This window comes from Oncorhynchus mykiss, chromosome 14, assembly GCF_057628025.1.
Source record: "Oncorhynchus mykiss isolate SJ-2025 chromosome 14, ASM5762802v1, whole genome shotgun sequence".
NCBI classification, from domain to species: Eukaryota; Metazoa; Chordata; class Actinopteri; order Salmoniformes; family Salmonidae; genus Oncorhynchus; species Oncorhynchus mykiss.
The window spans coordinates 27618911-27635430 of record NC_143035.1 but is presented as its reverse complement, the minus strand read 5'-3'; the positions used below and the strand labels follow the sequence as shown (position 1 = coordinate 27635430).

Sequence of the window (16520 nt, the reverse complement as noted above, 5' to 3'; positions counted from 1 at the left end):
AAAAAAGTCAGTAAACGAGGCTGAATTAATTGTTTCGCTGCCAGACAAGGCTCCGCTGATTGCCAGGTGTAGCGGCCATGCTTTACACCTGGCTACCCCTACCCCGATCAACAGTCCTGTACCCCCCACAGCAACTCGCCCAAGCCTTCCCCATTTCTCCTTCACCCAAATACAGATAGCTGATGTTCTGAAATAGCTGCAAATTCTGGACCCCTACAAATCAGCCGGGCTAGACAATCTGGACCCTCTCTTTCTAAAATTATCTGCAGAAATTGTTGCAACCCCTATCACTAGCCTGTTCAACCTCTCTTTCGTATCATCTGAGATTCCCAAAGATTGGAAAGCTGCCGCGGTCATCCCCCTCTTCAAAGGGGGAGACATTCTAGACCCAAACTGCTACAGACCTATATCTATCCTACCCTGCCTTTCTAAGGTCTTCGAAAGCCAAGTTGGTCATGGGTGCACCTCAGCCATGCTCAAGGTCCTAAACGATATCACAACCGCCATTGATAAGAGACATTACTGTGCAGCCGTAATCATCGACCTGGCCAAGGCTTTCCACTCTGTCATTCACCACATTCTTATTGGCAAACTCAACAACCTTGGTTTCTCAAGTGATTGCCTTCTCCTGGTTCACCAACTACTTCTCTGATAGAGTTCAGTGTGTCAAATCGGAGGGCCTGTTGTCCGGACGTCTGGCAGTCTCTATGGGGGTGCCACAGGGTTCAATTCTTGGGCCGACTCTCTTCTCTGTATACATCAATGATGTCGCTCTTGCTGCTGTCGCTCTTGGTGATTCTCTGATCCACCTCTATGCAGACGACACTATTCTGTATACCTCTGACCCTTCTTTGGACACTGTGTTAACTAACCTCCAGACGAGCTTTAATGCCATACAACATACAACACTCCTTCTGTGGCCTCCAACTGCTCTCAAATGCAAGTAAAACTAAATGCATGCTCTTCAACCGATCGCTGCCCGCACCTGCCCGCCGGTCCAGCATCACTACTCTGGACAGTTCTGACTTAGAATATGTGGACAACTACAAGGTGTCTGGTTAGACCGTAAACTCTCCTTCCAGACTCACATTAAGCATCTCCAATCCAAAATTAAATCTAGAATCGGCTTCCTATTTCGCAACAAAGCATCCTTCACTCATGCTGCCAAACAAACCCTCGTAAAACTGACTTTTTCTACTGTATTATTGACTGTATGTTTGTTTATTCCATGTGTAACTAACTCTGATGTTGTATGTGTCGAACTACTTTGCTTTATCTTGGCCAGGTCACAGTTGTAAATGAGAACTAGTTCTCATCTAGCCTACCTGGTTAAATAAAGGTGAAATAAAAAATAAAATAATGGTGTAGCGGTGGTAAGGATTCATTCCATGGTGCTGAAAAGAAAGCACTGCTGTTGGGACAGCTTTATGTAGGCCCTAACAGTTTGTGGGCACCGCTATTCGCCTTTATGGTGCAAGTAATGTATTGTTTAGTGTTGTGTTGTGTAGTGTCTTTGCTGGCATGCATCTAAAAGAATTGGGTGAGTTTTCCCCACCAAGATTTACATGCTAAAATCGCCACTGCATGTAGCCTATAACCTGTTTTTGAGAAATGTAATCTTCTAATATCGTAAGAGCTTCCATTGTCTGCTTATATGCCCCCTTTATTTATTCTACGGTTCTGACTTGGTGTACAGGAAAGACACTGTAAGAACGGCCCATGTTCTGAATTCTGTTGCTGTACATTTCAAAAGTACTGAACAAATAGTTATGACTACGTCCTTCTTAGCTCGCCCATTGTCTTAATCGAAATTACGGATTGCCTCTTATCCACTTGTCATCCCCTTATGCCATAGTTTGTACATCTCAATTGTCAGTAGAAACAACATTTGCATGTTGTATATACATGTAGTTATTACCATGCATGAGATCTCCACATTGTAGCCTGTACATTTAATATATTCACTGATCAAGTAAGTACTCTACCTTTGCAAATAAAGGTGCAGTTCAGGTATGAATGTCTGACATTCTTTTTCAGTCATATCAAATACCAGGAGTATCAAATTCCAGTCTTTGAATGACGCTGTGTCTGCATGTATGTATTACAATTATACACTTCAACAGTGTTTACCAATCCTGGTACATCAATGGGTACACATTGTAACTATGCAATAGACTAGAAACATGATTTAATTAGTTAAAGGCTTATGTTTAATTCACATATACAGAAATATAATTTTAAAAAACAGTACACTACACTTCATATGCATCATGTAAATACTCTAAAACCGTAAATACTCTAAAACCGATCTGATAAACACAGGATAGGTGTCATCAAATAGTAGTCTTAATAGTCTTAATTTCAACCAGTAGAGAAAGTGAAACGCTTTATTGAAAGAAGTTTATTATCCAAGTGTTATAAATACATAATACTTGCATTATAAATATTATAATTGTAATATTATATTTATAGATACAAGTATAATCTGCACTTAAATGCACATCTGGTGTGCATTATAAAAACAGAGGAAGAAAGAGGTGGCGAGAAAGGTATAAAAGGGAAAGAGGTAAGAACAGAGAAGCAGGTTAGACTGTATATGATTAGTGAATCAAAGTGTTACCCTAATATTCTCTGTTCATCACAATTACATAATAGTGTCTCTAGCTTAGTCTCCTAACCAGCCTTAGGCCCCCAGTCAGCCCGAAGGTTATCTTAAGAGCGGGTGAGGTAGCGATGACGGGACTGGGGGTTGGCATCTCACATCAAAACATACCTGCAGACGAGAGACAGATGGAGAAAGAGAGAGCATGTTTAAGCCTTGTGTTTTTTCTTTATTCTAACACTGTCAGTCATCATAATCATCAGGAGGTGAAATGCATAACTGGCCTTCGATCATTAACTCTGGGACTACTACCCAGATGTAGCCTGTTCACATCTGATATAACCTAGAGGATTCAGGGAGAAGGGGAGATAGGGATAAAGTGAAGTACTTTATGCTGAAAAACACGCACAGACACACAAGGACAAATAATATAGCGTAGTTATAGAAATAATGAAGTGTCTTACTATTCTCCATGGTTGGCCCTCATGCCTATTTGAAGTTGGAAGGAGCCACAGTTATACACCTGAGCCTGCTTACTGCACAACACAATCCATCAATCAGATTGATACGCGAGTGTGTAGGTGTGGGTTATAGGGTGTCTAACTGTTAAAATAGCCTGTTTTGTTTTTGTATAGACATCACACCTTTACCTAAACAGCATCCTCAACTGAGAAGTAGAAATCAAATGGAGAGAAACTGGGAATTGAATAACTGCAGTTGACATAGCTAAGTAAATTGAAGAATACTCTTATTGCAATGTGGATGGCTCTTAAAATAGCCTTTGGTTGTGCATAGTGTAGTCTATGGTTTTGCCAGGAGACAGCACCCTCTTTGAAGAAGTAGGAGGTGAAGATCTCCCGCACATGGATTGCCTCTCTTGCTGCGTTGTTGGACCCCATCCTTGAAACATCGTGCAGAGCAGCAGACTTCTCCTCTGGCACACAACGGCGAGCTGCAGATCCCCTCCTGGTCCTTGTGTCCATCCTCATGAAGTTGTGCAGGACACAGGTAGCCTTCACATGTCTGAATTCCCCCAGGAGGCAGTCCAAGATGGTCATGGTCACCCAACCTTGCAGTGCCCTACACGGTAACTGTAGGCAATCGTTTTGAAGCAATCTCCAGTTACAAGGTATCTGTAGGAATATGAACGATAATGTCATTAGTAATCATTATCACTTATAACATCATAACATCATATAACATTATAACATTGGATAGATGCAGGTGCACACACATGTGCATATGTAGCTTGTGACAATTGCAGGATAATATCAAGGATGGCATCACAAATGAATAAATAAATACCACTTGAAGCTTGATGATGAGTTGATCAGCTGTGTAGTGCTAAGGCAAAAACGTGCACCCCTTTGAGTTCCCAGGACCAGGACTGAGAACCACCATGCTTCATTGGGACCTCTTCATCTGCAGACAGGCATTAACAGCTCTCTGTATCAGAGAACGGAAAACCTCGCAAGAAATAGATTTCATTACACTCAAATTAGACAGGCACGGATTATTATGTTACTATTATCTCCGTCCTCACTTCTGGGGACTGGAACTACACAAAAGTACCTGCCCTATCCAAAATAGTCTACTCCCTCACTTTGACAGTTGGGGCTGCTATCCTTTCACCCACCTCCATGGCTTTTAGCTAGCTACCTACAAATGCATTTGGAGTTTGTTTTTTACAGTGATAAATACATTGATAGCTAGATAATATGAAGTTAGCTAGCTAAGTGAATTAAACATCACCATCTGCCTATGTAAAGTTGACTAGATAGCTAGCTAGCTACGTTAGCAGCTCATTTGAGTTAGCCTGCACTATAGCTAGTTAGCTAATAATACATCTGTTCTTTTACATTTTCAAAATGTATATACTTACTTGAATAGGTTCTCCCCAGCCATGTGGACGATTGGAAACAGGGCAGAAAAGTTTGTCACCAGTGTTTTAGAGCATATTACTATTTACCTGTGAATAAATTCATGAAATGGAGAATGGATTAAACTATTGACCCATATAATAACCAGACCTTCAGACAAACTTGCTGCGCTGAATTCTTGATGCACAATCGAAAAGTGCTGCCACATGCTGCCAGAAGAGAGCCACTGGACGGCCTAAGCAGCACATGGCAATTTACCGCATGCTAGTGTACACAAGCTGTCCTGAAGTCAATAAGGGATCATAGCTTTCTCCTGGATTCACCTGGTCAGTCTATGTCATGGAAAGAGCAGGTGTTCTTAATGTTTGTACACTCAGTGTATATCTGGGGAAGGGTATAAAACCATTTCTAGAGTGTTGAATGTTTCCAAGAGCACAGTGGTCTCCATCATTGGGAATTTTTTTTAACTACCCAGACTCTGCCTAGAGCTGGCCGTCTGACCAAACTGAGCAACCAGGCAAGAAGGACCTTGGCCAGGGAGGTAACCAAGAACCCAAGGACCACTCTGACAGAACTACAATGTTCCTTGGCTGAGATGGGAGTACCTGCAAGAAGGACAACAGTCTCTACAGCCATTCACCAATCTGGGCATTTTGAGAGAGTGGCCAGACGGAAGCCACTCCTAAGAAAAAGGCACGTGACGGCATACCTGGAGTTTGCAAAAAGGCACGTGAAAGACTGAGATCATAAGGCAAAAGATTATGTGGTCTGATGAGACAAAAATGTAACTCTTAGGGCCTCCCGGGTGGCGCAGTGGTCTAGGGCACTGCATCGCAGCGCTAGCTGTGCCACCCACCAGAGACTCTGGGTTTGCACCCAGGCTCTGTCGCAGCCGGCCGCGACCAGGAGGTCCGTGGGGCGACGCACAATTGGCCTAGCGTCGTCGGGGTTAGGGAGGGTTTGGCCAGTAGGGATATCCTTGTCTCATCGTGCACCAGCGACTCCTGTGGAGGGCCGGGCGCAGTGCACGCTAACCAAGGTCGCCAGGTGCACTGTGTTTCCTCTGACCCAATTGTGTGGCTGGCTTCCGGGTTGGATGCGCACTGTGTTAAGAAGCAGTGCGGCTTGGTTGGGTTGTGTTTCGGAGGACGCATGACTTTCGACCTTCGTCTCTCCAGAGCCCGTACGGGAGTTGTAGCGATGAGACAAGATAGTAATTACTAACAATTGGATACCATGATGAAGGAGGTAAAACATATATTTTTTAAATTAAATAAAAATGTAACTCTTTGGCCTATGTCTGGAGAAATGCAGGCACAACACCCGTCTAACACCATCCCTACCGTGAAGCATGGTAGTGGCAGCATCATGCTATTGGGATGCTATTCAGGGACTGGGAGACTGGTAATGATAGAGGGAACAATGAATGGAGCCAAATACAGGAAAATTATTGATTAGAAACGGCTTCAGAGAACCAACAACCTTAGACTGAGGCGAAGATTTACATTCCAACAAGACAATGACCCCAAACAATAAATGTGAAAGTCCTTGAGGGGCCAAGCCAAAGTCTATTTAAAATCTGTGGAAAGACTTGAAGGTTGCTGTTCCCTGCCACTTCCCATCTAATTTAACAGAGCTTGAGAAAATCTGCAAGGAGGAATGGGAGAAAATCCCCAAATCCAGATGTGCAAAATGGATACAGCTGACTGTAATCGCCACCAAATGTGCTTCTACAAAGTATTGACTCAGGGGTGTGAATGCTTACAATATGTACATTAGATATTTCTGTATTCAATTTTCGAAAAACATGTTGTTTTCACTTTGTCATTATGGTGTATTGTGTGTAGATGCGTGAGAAAAATATATACTCAACAAAAATATAAACGCAACATGTAAAGTGTTGGTCCCATGTTTCATGAGCTGAAATAAAGATCCCAGAAATGTGTTGACAAATTTGTTTACATTCCTGTTAGTGAGCATTTCTCATTTGCCAAGATAATCCATCCACCTGACAGGTGTGGCATATCAAGAAACTGATTAAACAGCATGATCATTACACAGGTGCACCTTGTGCCGGGGACAATAAAAGGCCACTCTAAAATGTGAAGTTTTGTCACACAACAAACACAATGCCACAGATGTCTCAAGTTTATAGCGAGCATGCAATTGGCATGATGACTGCAGGAATGTCCACCAGTGCTGTTTCCAGAGAATGTAATGTTAATTTCTATACCATAAGCTGCCTCCAATGTCGTTTTAGAGAATTTGGCAGTATGTCCATCCGTCTTCACAACCGCAGACCATGTGTAACCATGCCAGCCCAGGTCTTCCACTTCTTCACCTGCAGGATCGTCAGACTAGCCACCCCGACAGCTGATGAAACTGAGGAGTATTTATGTCTGTAATAAAGCCCTTTTTGGGGAAAGACTCATTCTGATTGGCTGAGCCTGGCTCCACAGTGGGTGGGCCATGCTCTGATGTGGGTGGGCCTGTCCTCCCAGGCCCACCGATAGCTGCGCCGCTGCCCAGTCATGTGAAATCCATAGATTAGGCCCTACTTAATTTATTTCAATTGATTGATTACCTTATATGAACTGTAAGTCAGTAGAAATAGTTGAAATTGTTGCATGTTGCTTTTATATTTTAGTTACGTATATACGAACTCTGTAATGGTCTTAAAATCCCCAATGGCCTCATGGAAACATCCCTGAGCAGTTTCCTTCCTGTCCTTCAGCTCAGTTCAGAAGGATGACAATATCTTTGATGTGTCTGGGTGGTTTAATACATCATCCACTGCATAATTATTCACCTAACCATGCTTAAAGAGATATTCAATGTCTGATTTGTTATTGTTACCCATCTAGCAATTACTGCCCTTTTTTACAAGGCTTTTCTCTGGTAGTTTAATCTGTGCTTGAAATGCAATACTTAACTGAGGGACCTTACACATGTTGTATGGGGGACAGAGGAAGGGTTAGTCATAAACAATCATGTCAACCCATTTATTTCATACAGAGTCCATTTAACTTTTGATGTGATTTGTTTAGCCACATTTTACTCCTGAACTAATTTAGGCTTGCCTAAACAAAGGGTCTGAATACTTATGCAACAACTGACTATAGTTATTTCATTTTGTATTAATCTTACAAAAACATATCATTTTTCACTTTGACATTACAGAATATTTTGTGTATATTGTTGACAAAAAAAAAAAGACAATTACATATATTTGAATCCCACTTGAAGAACAATAACATGTGAAGAAATCCAAGGGTTCTGAATACTTTTCAAGGCTCTGTATTTCCACACTATGAGGATGGAATAATACTGTGAGAATGCTGAAAACACCCTTTCAGGTTAAGAGCTGTTTGAAAAGACCGCATGAAATTTCAGCATGTATTGGCTGGATGGCGTTTTGGCCTGTCTGGTGACATCACCAGGTGGTAAATTAGTTAATAGACCAATAATAAAGAGAGTTCCAAACATCTCTGCCAATAACAGCACATTTTCTGTTTTCCCACTCAGACCACTCCTAGACAGTCTGAGCAAAATTATTGCTTGAGAAATTGCTCTTGGCAAAGTAACTATTTTTGACCATGTTAACTGAAATCAATCACAGTGAGGTACTTAATTGGTATTGAACAAAAAAATGGCTGCATTGGCCCTTTAAACATCCCTCTCAAACTTGAAAAACATACCATGCTGCAATTAACAATAAATCTCTATGTCTCTGCAGCTGAGGTAAAAACACAATCAATAGGCCTTCAATTAAACTCAACATAAAGTGAAAAGTGAAAACATACTCAATTGCCAGTTTATTAGGTACACCCATCTAGTGATGTTTTGCCACTCCTAAATTGTCCCGTGTTGGTAATCGAATGCCCAATGAGGCCGCTTCTTGTTGTTTTTAGCTGATAGCCGTGGAACATGGTGTGGTCGTCTACTGTAGTAGCCCAATCCATGACAAGGATCTCTGTGTTGTGCCTTCCGAGCTGCCGTTCTGCGCTCCACTGATGTACTGTGCCGTTATTGGTTTGTTTGTGGCCTGCCTGTTAGCTTCCACGATTCTTGCCATTCTCCTTCGACCTCCTCCACCACCGAGCTGTTTTCATCCACAGAATTGCTGCTTACTATAAACTCCTTGTTTGTCACACCATTCTCGAGAAACCCTAGACACTGTCGTGCATGAAAATCCCAGGAGGGCAGACGTTTCTGAGATACTGGCACCGACGATCATAACACACTGAAAGTCGCTTAGGTCACTCGTTTAGCCCAAATAGAACAGTAACTGAATGCCTCAATGCCTGCTTTATATAGCAAGCCCTGGCCACGTGACTCATTGTCTGTAGGGGCAATCCACTTTCGTGAACGGGGTGGTGTACTTAATAAACTGTACGCCAAGTGTACATGTGTGATTTGGCAAGGCAGGTTTTGTAGGGAAATAAATCAAAGGCACACTCAATCAGGACAAATAACAATGAAAAGAGTGGACATCAACATCATTATAAAGACTTGTTCCAGCACTAGTAAGTGTGGGGGATCTCCTTCCAAATCAACAATCCTACCTTCACAGCAAACCTCAGCAAGAAATCAATACAGTACAATCAATAAACAATCAAAACATTTATAATTTCAGTGGACTCACATTTCAATGCTTATTTAATTGTTTTAACTGCTGAGGCAAGCAAACCAATAAATACATGCTTTCTCATTTAGCTGATTGACTAAGGTAATGGATCAATTAATGTCGGCACATAGACAATGGGTCAAAGTACCACAGAGCAACCTTGAGATACTGCAGCTACACCTGCCGTCCCACCCACCCACTCAGCAAACAGGGAAAGCAGTGGGTGAAGAGGCTTTCAGATTTACAGTCAAACTTCTCCACGAAGCCACACCACCCGCCTGCACTGCAAGGTGTCACTGTCATCCTCACACACCTGTGTCCGTCACATTACCAGGGTTACCGTGAGCGGTTGGGATCCGACTCCAGTGACTCTGTGACCTGGAAATGGATGCCGTCCCCAGGCAGTGGGGAGGGGATGAGTGGGCAGAGCCAGCAGATGTACCAGCGGGTACCCAGGGCGTGCCGCAAGTTGCCCAGTAATCCCAGGTTGTAGGGCCTGCGGATGGAGTACCACTCTCTGGTGGTCTGGCCTCGCAGGAGGAGGAAAAGGTGGAAGAAGAGGAAGGCTGCCACCAGCAGGAAGCCCAACACACAGGTGTCTGCGATGAAGGCAAAGGCAAAGGCCCGCGCTGTCACTTGACCTGGAGGAGAGGAGAGAGAAGCGAGAGAGGGTCAGATAATAGTACAACGCTCACACACAAATACACCTTTCTCTGTATTGCAGACACACAACCTTTATCTCTCTCTCGCTCACACACACACACACACACCTCTTACTCGCCCGTCTCTCTCTCTCTCCCTCTCTATTTCTGTCACACACCCTCCCCCTCTCTCCCTCCCAGTCTAACCAGAGACGAGCATGATCCAGGGCATGAGAAGTAGCAGGATGCTGTGCAGCGTGACTCCTTCCTTCAGGATGATGATGAAGACCTCAGCGTTCATCACTACAGCGTACAGCAGCCCTGTCCACATGAACAGCAAACAGCTGAGGAAGTAGCGGTAGTTACGGAAGCCCACACACTGGCCGAAGAACACACAGTGGTGGTCTCGTCTCAGAACACACACCTTACAGTCATAGCAGTGGGAGCACCGCGGGGGAGTGTGGGTCTCACATGTGTAGCAGTACCTGTGGGTGGAATAGGTGTGTTACAATGTAATAACTACAGGTATAACAGCGTCATGAACACTGGGGAAATAATATTTGAATAATGAGAACAATCTATTGCCCCATAACATTTTTTTGAATACCACCAGCCTATTGATGAGAAAATACCTCCGGTCATCATTGCATTGTCTCAACACACATGTGATTCAACCAGTCTTAACAGTTTGTTTGTCCTAATGATGAACCATTATGTCTGTTTAGATTACCTCCAGCCTTGTGCCATGCCTTCTGAGCCCAGGAACACTCCTTGAATGCTGGTGCTGGTTTTCAGAAACAGCGAGGCGTTCCATGTGATGTTGCCAAACATGAAGTACTGTACCAGGAGGTGCAGAGTCTTCCACACGGTAGACCACTGGGTCTTCTTCTGGTCCGGTTGGAGCGGCGCCTCGACCAGGACCAGGTAGCTCACCTCCGCCGTGATGGAGAACACGAGAACGGTGTTCAGAACGATGGGCAGGTGGAGACACGTCTTCTCCACGCGATCCCACACCCGACCTGCGAAACTAAACCATGTCATGGTGCCTTGTCGGTCTTGTGTTCTCTATGCTTCCTTGTTGTCACCACTGTTTTGATTTGAACTAACACGATATCTGACAGGCGACTGAAAAGTGGTGTGTGTGATCTGATGCTGACGTTAGCGATTTAGTGAGTAAAATACACTAAACTACAATTTGTTTGTTGTCATTAACATTAATCGGTGTGTGGATAAGCGCTGGTGGTATTTTCACCAAATGCGTCTTCATTAATTAAACAAACGAAGTGGAGCTGTCAGTGTATCCTGTGTTACATGAAAAACCGTCCCCCATATTTTAACATAGCGCGTAAGTGATCCGTGTGAAATGACTAAAGGACTGTACTACAACAAAAAATTGTCAGGTGCATTTACAGTAAAATAAACTCTCCTAAATATGAACGTTTATTATTTACTATCAGACATTCAAATGACATTACTTTCATTTTATTGAGGTTATTCATTAGTGTAACATTATTTGTCCTATATATTTTCTTACTCATAGTGAAGACAGCAAAGATACTAAGGTTTCTCCAATTCATCTGTGATGACAGTAATGTCAATATACCCCATGTTCCTCCCCCTATAAGAGAGTAATCCAACTAACCCTTAATCCATGTTAATCCCAGGCGGCTGTTTGTGAGCCTTCGATTTCAAAGGTTTGTGGTTCCTGTCATGCCAGTAGTGAAAGATAAATGATGTCTACCTGGTATATGGACGGTGCCGAGGATAACCGAGGTGTTTATACAAAACAGGGACCAGAAGGACTGCTACAGAGGTGAGAGCGCAAACCAGAGAGAACCTCGCTCATGTATCCTTTTATTTTAGATAATACAGGGGTTGAATGATTGCTGTGACTTGATGTGACTACTAGTATGATATTAAAGTATTTTTATTTTTTACTTGCTTTTTCAACACTGTTATTTTGATTATGAGAAGTGTATTTTAGTTTATTGTACAGTATGAAAAAAGACAGAATCTATCCACCACCAGGGGTCATTGTCGCCTGTATTATGGAGTAATCCATGTCGGGAAGCACTGGAAATATAATAATTAGTACCTGTTCAGTAGGTCTGTTCTGTGTGTCTTCCTCCCCACAGTGAGCGCAGGAGGATAAAGCTGCAGAGTGACCTTGTGACCTTACAGAGGGATCAGCGCCTGTGAGTGAGCAGTGTACTTTTTATTTGGGAATCAAAATATATAAGAATAAAAGACTACTGTGTGTGTGTGTGTGTGTGTGTGTGTGTGTGTGTGTGTGTGTGTGTGTGTGTGTGTGTGTGTATGTGTGTGTGTGTGTGTGTGCGCGTGTGTGCGTGCGTGCGTGCGTGTGTGAGTGCCAGCGTGCAGTTGTGTAAAGGACTTAAGTAAAAATAAGTACTACTTAAGTCGTTTTTTGGGGGTATCTGTACTTTACTATATATATTTTTGACTACTTTTAATTTTACTTCACTACATTCATAAAGAAAACAATGTATTTTTTACTCCACACATTTTCCCTGACACACAAAGTACTCGTTACATTTTCAATGCTTAGCAGGACAGGAAAATGATCCAACTCACAAACTTATCAAGAGAACATCCCTGGTAATCATACTGCTTCTGATCTGGCGGACTCACTAAACACACATGCTTAGTGTTGGTGTGTGCCCTTGGCTATCTGTAAATTAAAACAACAAGAAAATAGTGCCCTCTGGTTTGCTTAATATAAGGAATTTTAAATTATTCATACTTGTATGAAACTACATACTTTGTTTTATTTTTTACTTTTGATACTTAAGTATATTTAAAAACAAATTATTTTAGACTTTTACTCAAGTAATATTTTACTGGGTGACTTTCACTTTTACTTGAGTCCTTTTCTATTGAGGTATTTTTACTTTTACTCAAGTATGACAATTGGATACTTTTTCCACCACTGCATCTGTATGTGTGTGCGTGCATGCCTATCTGTGTGTATGTGTGTGCGTGCATGCCTATCTGTGTGTATGTGTGCAGTAGCCGGGCTGTGCGGCTGCAGAGCCGGTGGCAGGAGCTGAGTGAGAGAGAGCGTCAGGCCCAGCAGCAGAACAGGCAGCTGCTGCAGGAGTTTGACAGAGCCCAGGACACTCTGAGAGACATGGTCACCTGCAACGCCGCTATGAATACCATAAAAGTGAGGACACCAATATGAAAGAATTAAAGTAACACACATGGCATGCACCACCCGCATGTGGAATGGTAGACATCCACCTACCTCCACACCTTGACAAACACAAACCATTGTCCCTCTCTGGGCCCCCAGATGACCCTGATCCCTAACTGTGACCACTGACCCCTCTAGGTGGAGTATGAAAGGTATCTGGAGGAGAGCTTCCCTCGCTGGCAGCAGCAGCTCAAACAGAAGATACTATCTGCCCAACGCAAGGTAGGCCTACCCTGCCGGACACCATAACAACAAGTCATTTATTAGATGTTTACAGATATCATATGTGATGTGATTTGAGACACACCAGGCTAGGTTAATCCTGTAGTTTCTTCCACAGCGAATGGAGCAGCACCTGAAGGAGTGCCTGAGGAGTATGGAGGAGGACAGGGCTGAAGAGAGGGGCTCCAGACCCCACATTGGAGCCCAACCTCCACTTTCTCCATGTAACACCAACACACCCTTATACAGTTCACCTTACCTCCCACCAACATAACTCACTGTCATTTCTCTTTCTTTAGGTCATGTCCAACAGCTCCAGAATGCCGCTGCGCATCAAGAACACCACAACCAAAATGGCCACCAGGACTACATCCAAAATGGCCACCATCATCCCAGCATCCCTTCAATTCAGTCCTCCTGGTTGATTCATGCTCGTTCTCAATGGGTTGATTCCCAAACCAGAATGCACTCCAAACTCCAACAAAGAGACATGACTCACCAACCCGCTCACCCCCTCCACCCCTATGACCCCCAGTTCCTCTACCCCCCTCAGCCTTACCCTGTCCAGCACCCTCAGTCCCTCTACCCCCCTCAGCCTTACCCTATCCAGCCCCCTCAGTCCTACTCTAACCCCAGTAAACACCACATTGTGATCCAGCAGGAAGCACCACCGACAGGGTTCCCCATGCAATGGGCTGCTGGAGTCGCCACGGCTGGGCTCCATTTCAGGGCCCCAGTGGGCCTTCAAACTTCCTGGACAAGCCCTGCCATGCCGGATACCCAGGGATGGAAAATAGTACAGGATGTGTCGGGGGAGGATCTGGGGAGGGTGGTCAGTGCAGCGACTAGTCCTGAAGGAGGGAGCAGTGTGGGACACAGACAGAAGAGAGAGAAGAGCAGCGATTTGGCACAAGAGCTCGACATCAAACCAGGTAAGAACTGCTTCATATAATCTAAACGTGCCTAACTGTACACTAACCAACAATGAACCAGCAACTAAACCCAAGCTAACTGTCAACTCTGGCCACACTGGCCCGAGCTGACTGCTAAATGTAATTGTTGAACTCATCATAACCCAAATCTGTGTGTGCGTTTGCAGTGCGTCTGTCGAGTGGACATGGAGAGAGCAGTGAGAGTAGCAGAACCTCCAGTCAGGCCAGTAAAGACAGCGCCAGTAGCAGGGAGAGGAGGAAGAGGAAGGAGAAGAATGGAGGAAGAGCAGGACAGAGCGCAACAGACAGGTCCTCTGCAGGATCCGGGGAGGTGGTTATTCCTGAGGCTTCAGTATCTTCTGCCTCTGTGGTCCAGAGCTCAGAGAATGATGGGACATCGGTGGTAGGGAGAAACAGGAGCAGGATGAGTAGGGGACTTGCTAACCTATTCAGTGCAGAGGAGTCAGGAAGTCATAGAGACGAATCAGGGAGTGATAGGGAGTGGTCGGTGAGTCAAAAGGAGGAATCAAGTCAAATTCAAGAATCAGGGAGTCATAGGGCAAAGGCAGTGGGTCACATGGAGGAATCAGTGAGTCATAGGGTAGAGGCAGTGAGTGAAATGGAAGAGTCAAGAAGTCAAATGCGGGCGTCAATGATTAAAAAGGAGTCAGTGAGTCATGGGGAGGAAGTAGCCAGTGAGAAAGAAGTAGGAGATAATGCCATGGAGGCCACAGAGGGAGAAGAGGAGAGTCTGGTTGGACTCAGTGCGGAGGAGGGAGCAACAGGAGAAGAAGAGAGTCTGGTTGGACTCAGTGTGGAGGAGGGAGCAACAGGAGAAGAGGAGAGTCTGGTTGGACTCAGTGAGGAGGGGGGAGCAACAGGAGAAGAGGAGGAGGAAATTAAACATGACAGAGAGGAGGGGAGGGAAACAAAGGAAGAAGAGGGAATCGGAGAACATGAAGGCGAAAAAGAGCAAGGAGAAGATCAGGATGAAGGCAATGAGGCACACCAGAGAGACAGAGAAGAAGGAGAGGAGGAGGAGGAGGAAGAGGAAGAGGAAGAAGTCCAACCAGAGAGTGAGAGCGTTTCTATAAGGGAGCACACTGCAGAGGACGAGGAAGACAGGGAGAGGGGAGAGGAGGAAGCAGAGGAGGCACAGGACTCAGAAGGACAGGTAGAGCGCGAGGAGGTGGAACGGGGTGATAGAGGCATGGAGGAAGAGAGCGAGAACGAAAGAGAGGAATCACACACTTCTCAGAACGGAGAGATAGAAGAGGAGGATGTGGGAGTTGGGGATGAAAGAGATGATAATGAGGAGGGGTCAGAAGGTGAAGAAGATGGTGGTGAGGAAGAGGAAGAGGAGCAGCGTTGTCAGGATGCTGAGGAAGACTCAGCAGCAGGGCAACCTGAGGATGAAGAGGAGAGAGACTCTGACGACAGCATCATCTCACCACCAGAACACAGGTAAAACACACTGATGATGATGATAAGACAATGACGATGATGAAGATGATGATGATGGCGATGGTGATGATGATAAGGACAATGATGATGGTGATGATGGTGATGATAAGGACAGTGATGATGATGATGATGACTCAATTGTTATGATTCTCAGGTCATCCAAATGCCTGGCAGAGGTAGCGGAAGAGGAGGAGGAAGAAGAAGTGATCGGTAATAATGATGAAAATGATGATGGTGAAGATGATGAAGATGACAAAGTGAAAGGGTATTCATGGTCTGTAGATCCTTTTCCAGATGAGGATGATGATATTGAACGTCTTCTCGCTCCACAAGCAAAGTCTCAGGAAAAACAGTGAGTGTTGTTATTTCTTTGACAAATTACTGCTCCAAATGACTATCTCTGGACATTTTTCTAAAAAGGATCTTTGTTTCTTTTAAGAGAGAAAGAAGAAAAGAAGAAGACAGTGGTCCTTGTCAAACCCAAAGGTAAGATCACTGCAGACTGCACTTAGGTATCCATAGATACAACTTAAAAAGGTTAGCTACTCGCACTATTTATAACCTAACCTGTACTATCTGTCTTTTCAGCCATAGATGAAGACTTGGACAGTTTCTCTGAAGTAAAAGCACTTCACAAAAAGAAAGGGGCTAATCAGGACACAGACTCAGAAGAGTTTGATCACTTCTACGACTGACAAGCCTTGTGTTCCAGCTCACCTAAAACCTCAACAAGATATGAGTGACTGCAATTCTAATGCCAGACTTCTAAATCCACAACACTTGAACATGAAATCCACAACACTTGAACATGAAATGAACATTCCTTATCAAATGTCAAGATGCACCGAATGTAAATCATTAGCATTTTATTAAAAATAGAATATTGAAAATGCTGTTTTGAGATTGAGATATAATTACCACTCCAGCACAGTAGG

The 16520-nt window shown here is 44.0% G+C and overlaps 2 protein-coding genes across 2 annotated transcripts; one reads left to right on the top strand and one right to left on the bottom strand.

The window, feature by feature from the left end:
• Nucleotides 1-7470: 7470 nt before the first annotated feature.
• Nucleotides 7471-11426, bottom strand: zdhhc24 (zDHHC palmitoyltransferase 24). Its single transcript, XM_021561601.3, has 3 exons — nt 10481-11426; nt 9958-10235; nt 7471-9750 (listed from the first exon to the last, which is right to left on the bottom strand). Exons 1-3 carry the CDS (start codon nt 10789-10791, stop codon nt 9446-9448), a joined length of 894 nt encoding a protein of 297 aa, XP_021417276.1. The 5' UTR covers nt 10792-11426; the 3' UTR covers nt 7471-9445.
• Nucleotides 11424-16475, top strand: LOC110489047 (uncharacterized). Its single transcript, XM_021561597.3, has 10 exons — nt 11424-11563; nt 11886-11945; nt 12781-12937; nt 13106-13189; nt 13308-13413; nt 13489-14121; nt 14289-15585; nt 15740-15937; nt 16025-16071; nt 16174-16475. Exons 1-10 carry the CDS (start codon nt 11481-11483, stop codon nt 16278-16280), a joined length of 2772 nt encoding a protein of 923 aa, XP_021417272.3. The 5' UTR covers nt 11424-11480; the 3' UTR covers nt 16281-16475.
• The last annotated feature ends 45 nt before the right edge of the window (nt 16476-16520 follow it).

Bases quoted from the DNA above. Each gene is read 5' to 3' on its own strand.
- zdhhc24 (XM_021561601.3), bottom strand. From the start codon at position 10,791: ATGACATGGTTTAGTTTCGCAGGTCGGGTGTGGGATCGCGTGGAGAAG. The intron at 10,236-10,480 runs GTAATCTAAACA...TTCCACCCACAG, and splicing joins GGCATGGCACAAGGCTGGAG to GTACTGCTACACATGTGAGA. The intron at 9,751-9,957 runs GTTAGACTGGGA...CCTCTCCTCCAG, and splicing joins CTGGATCATGCTCGTCTCTG to GTCAAGTGACAGCGCGGGCC.
- LOC110489047 (XM_021561597.3), top strand. From the start codon at position 11,481: ATGATGTCTACCTGGTATATGGACGGTGCCGAGGATAACCGAGGTGTT. The intron at 11,946-12,780 runs GTGAGTGAGCAG...GTATGTGTGCAG, and splicing joins TTACAGAGGGATCAGCGCCT to TAGCCGGGCTGTGCGGCTGC. The intron at 13,190-13,307 runs GTAGGCCTACCC...TTTCTTCCACAG, and splicing joins TACTATCTGCCCAACGCAAG to CGAATGGAGCAGCACCTGAA.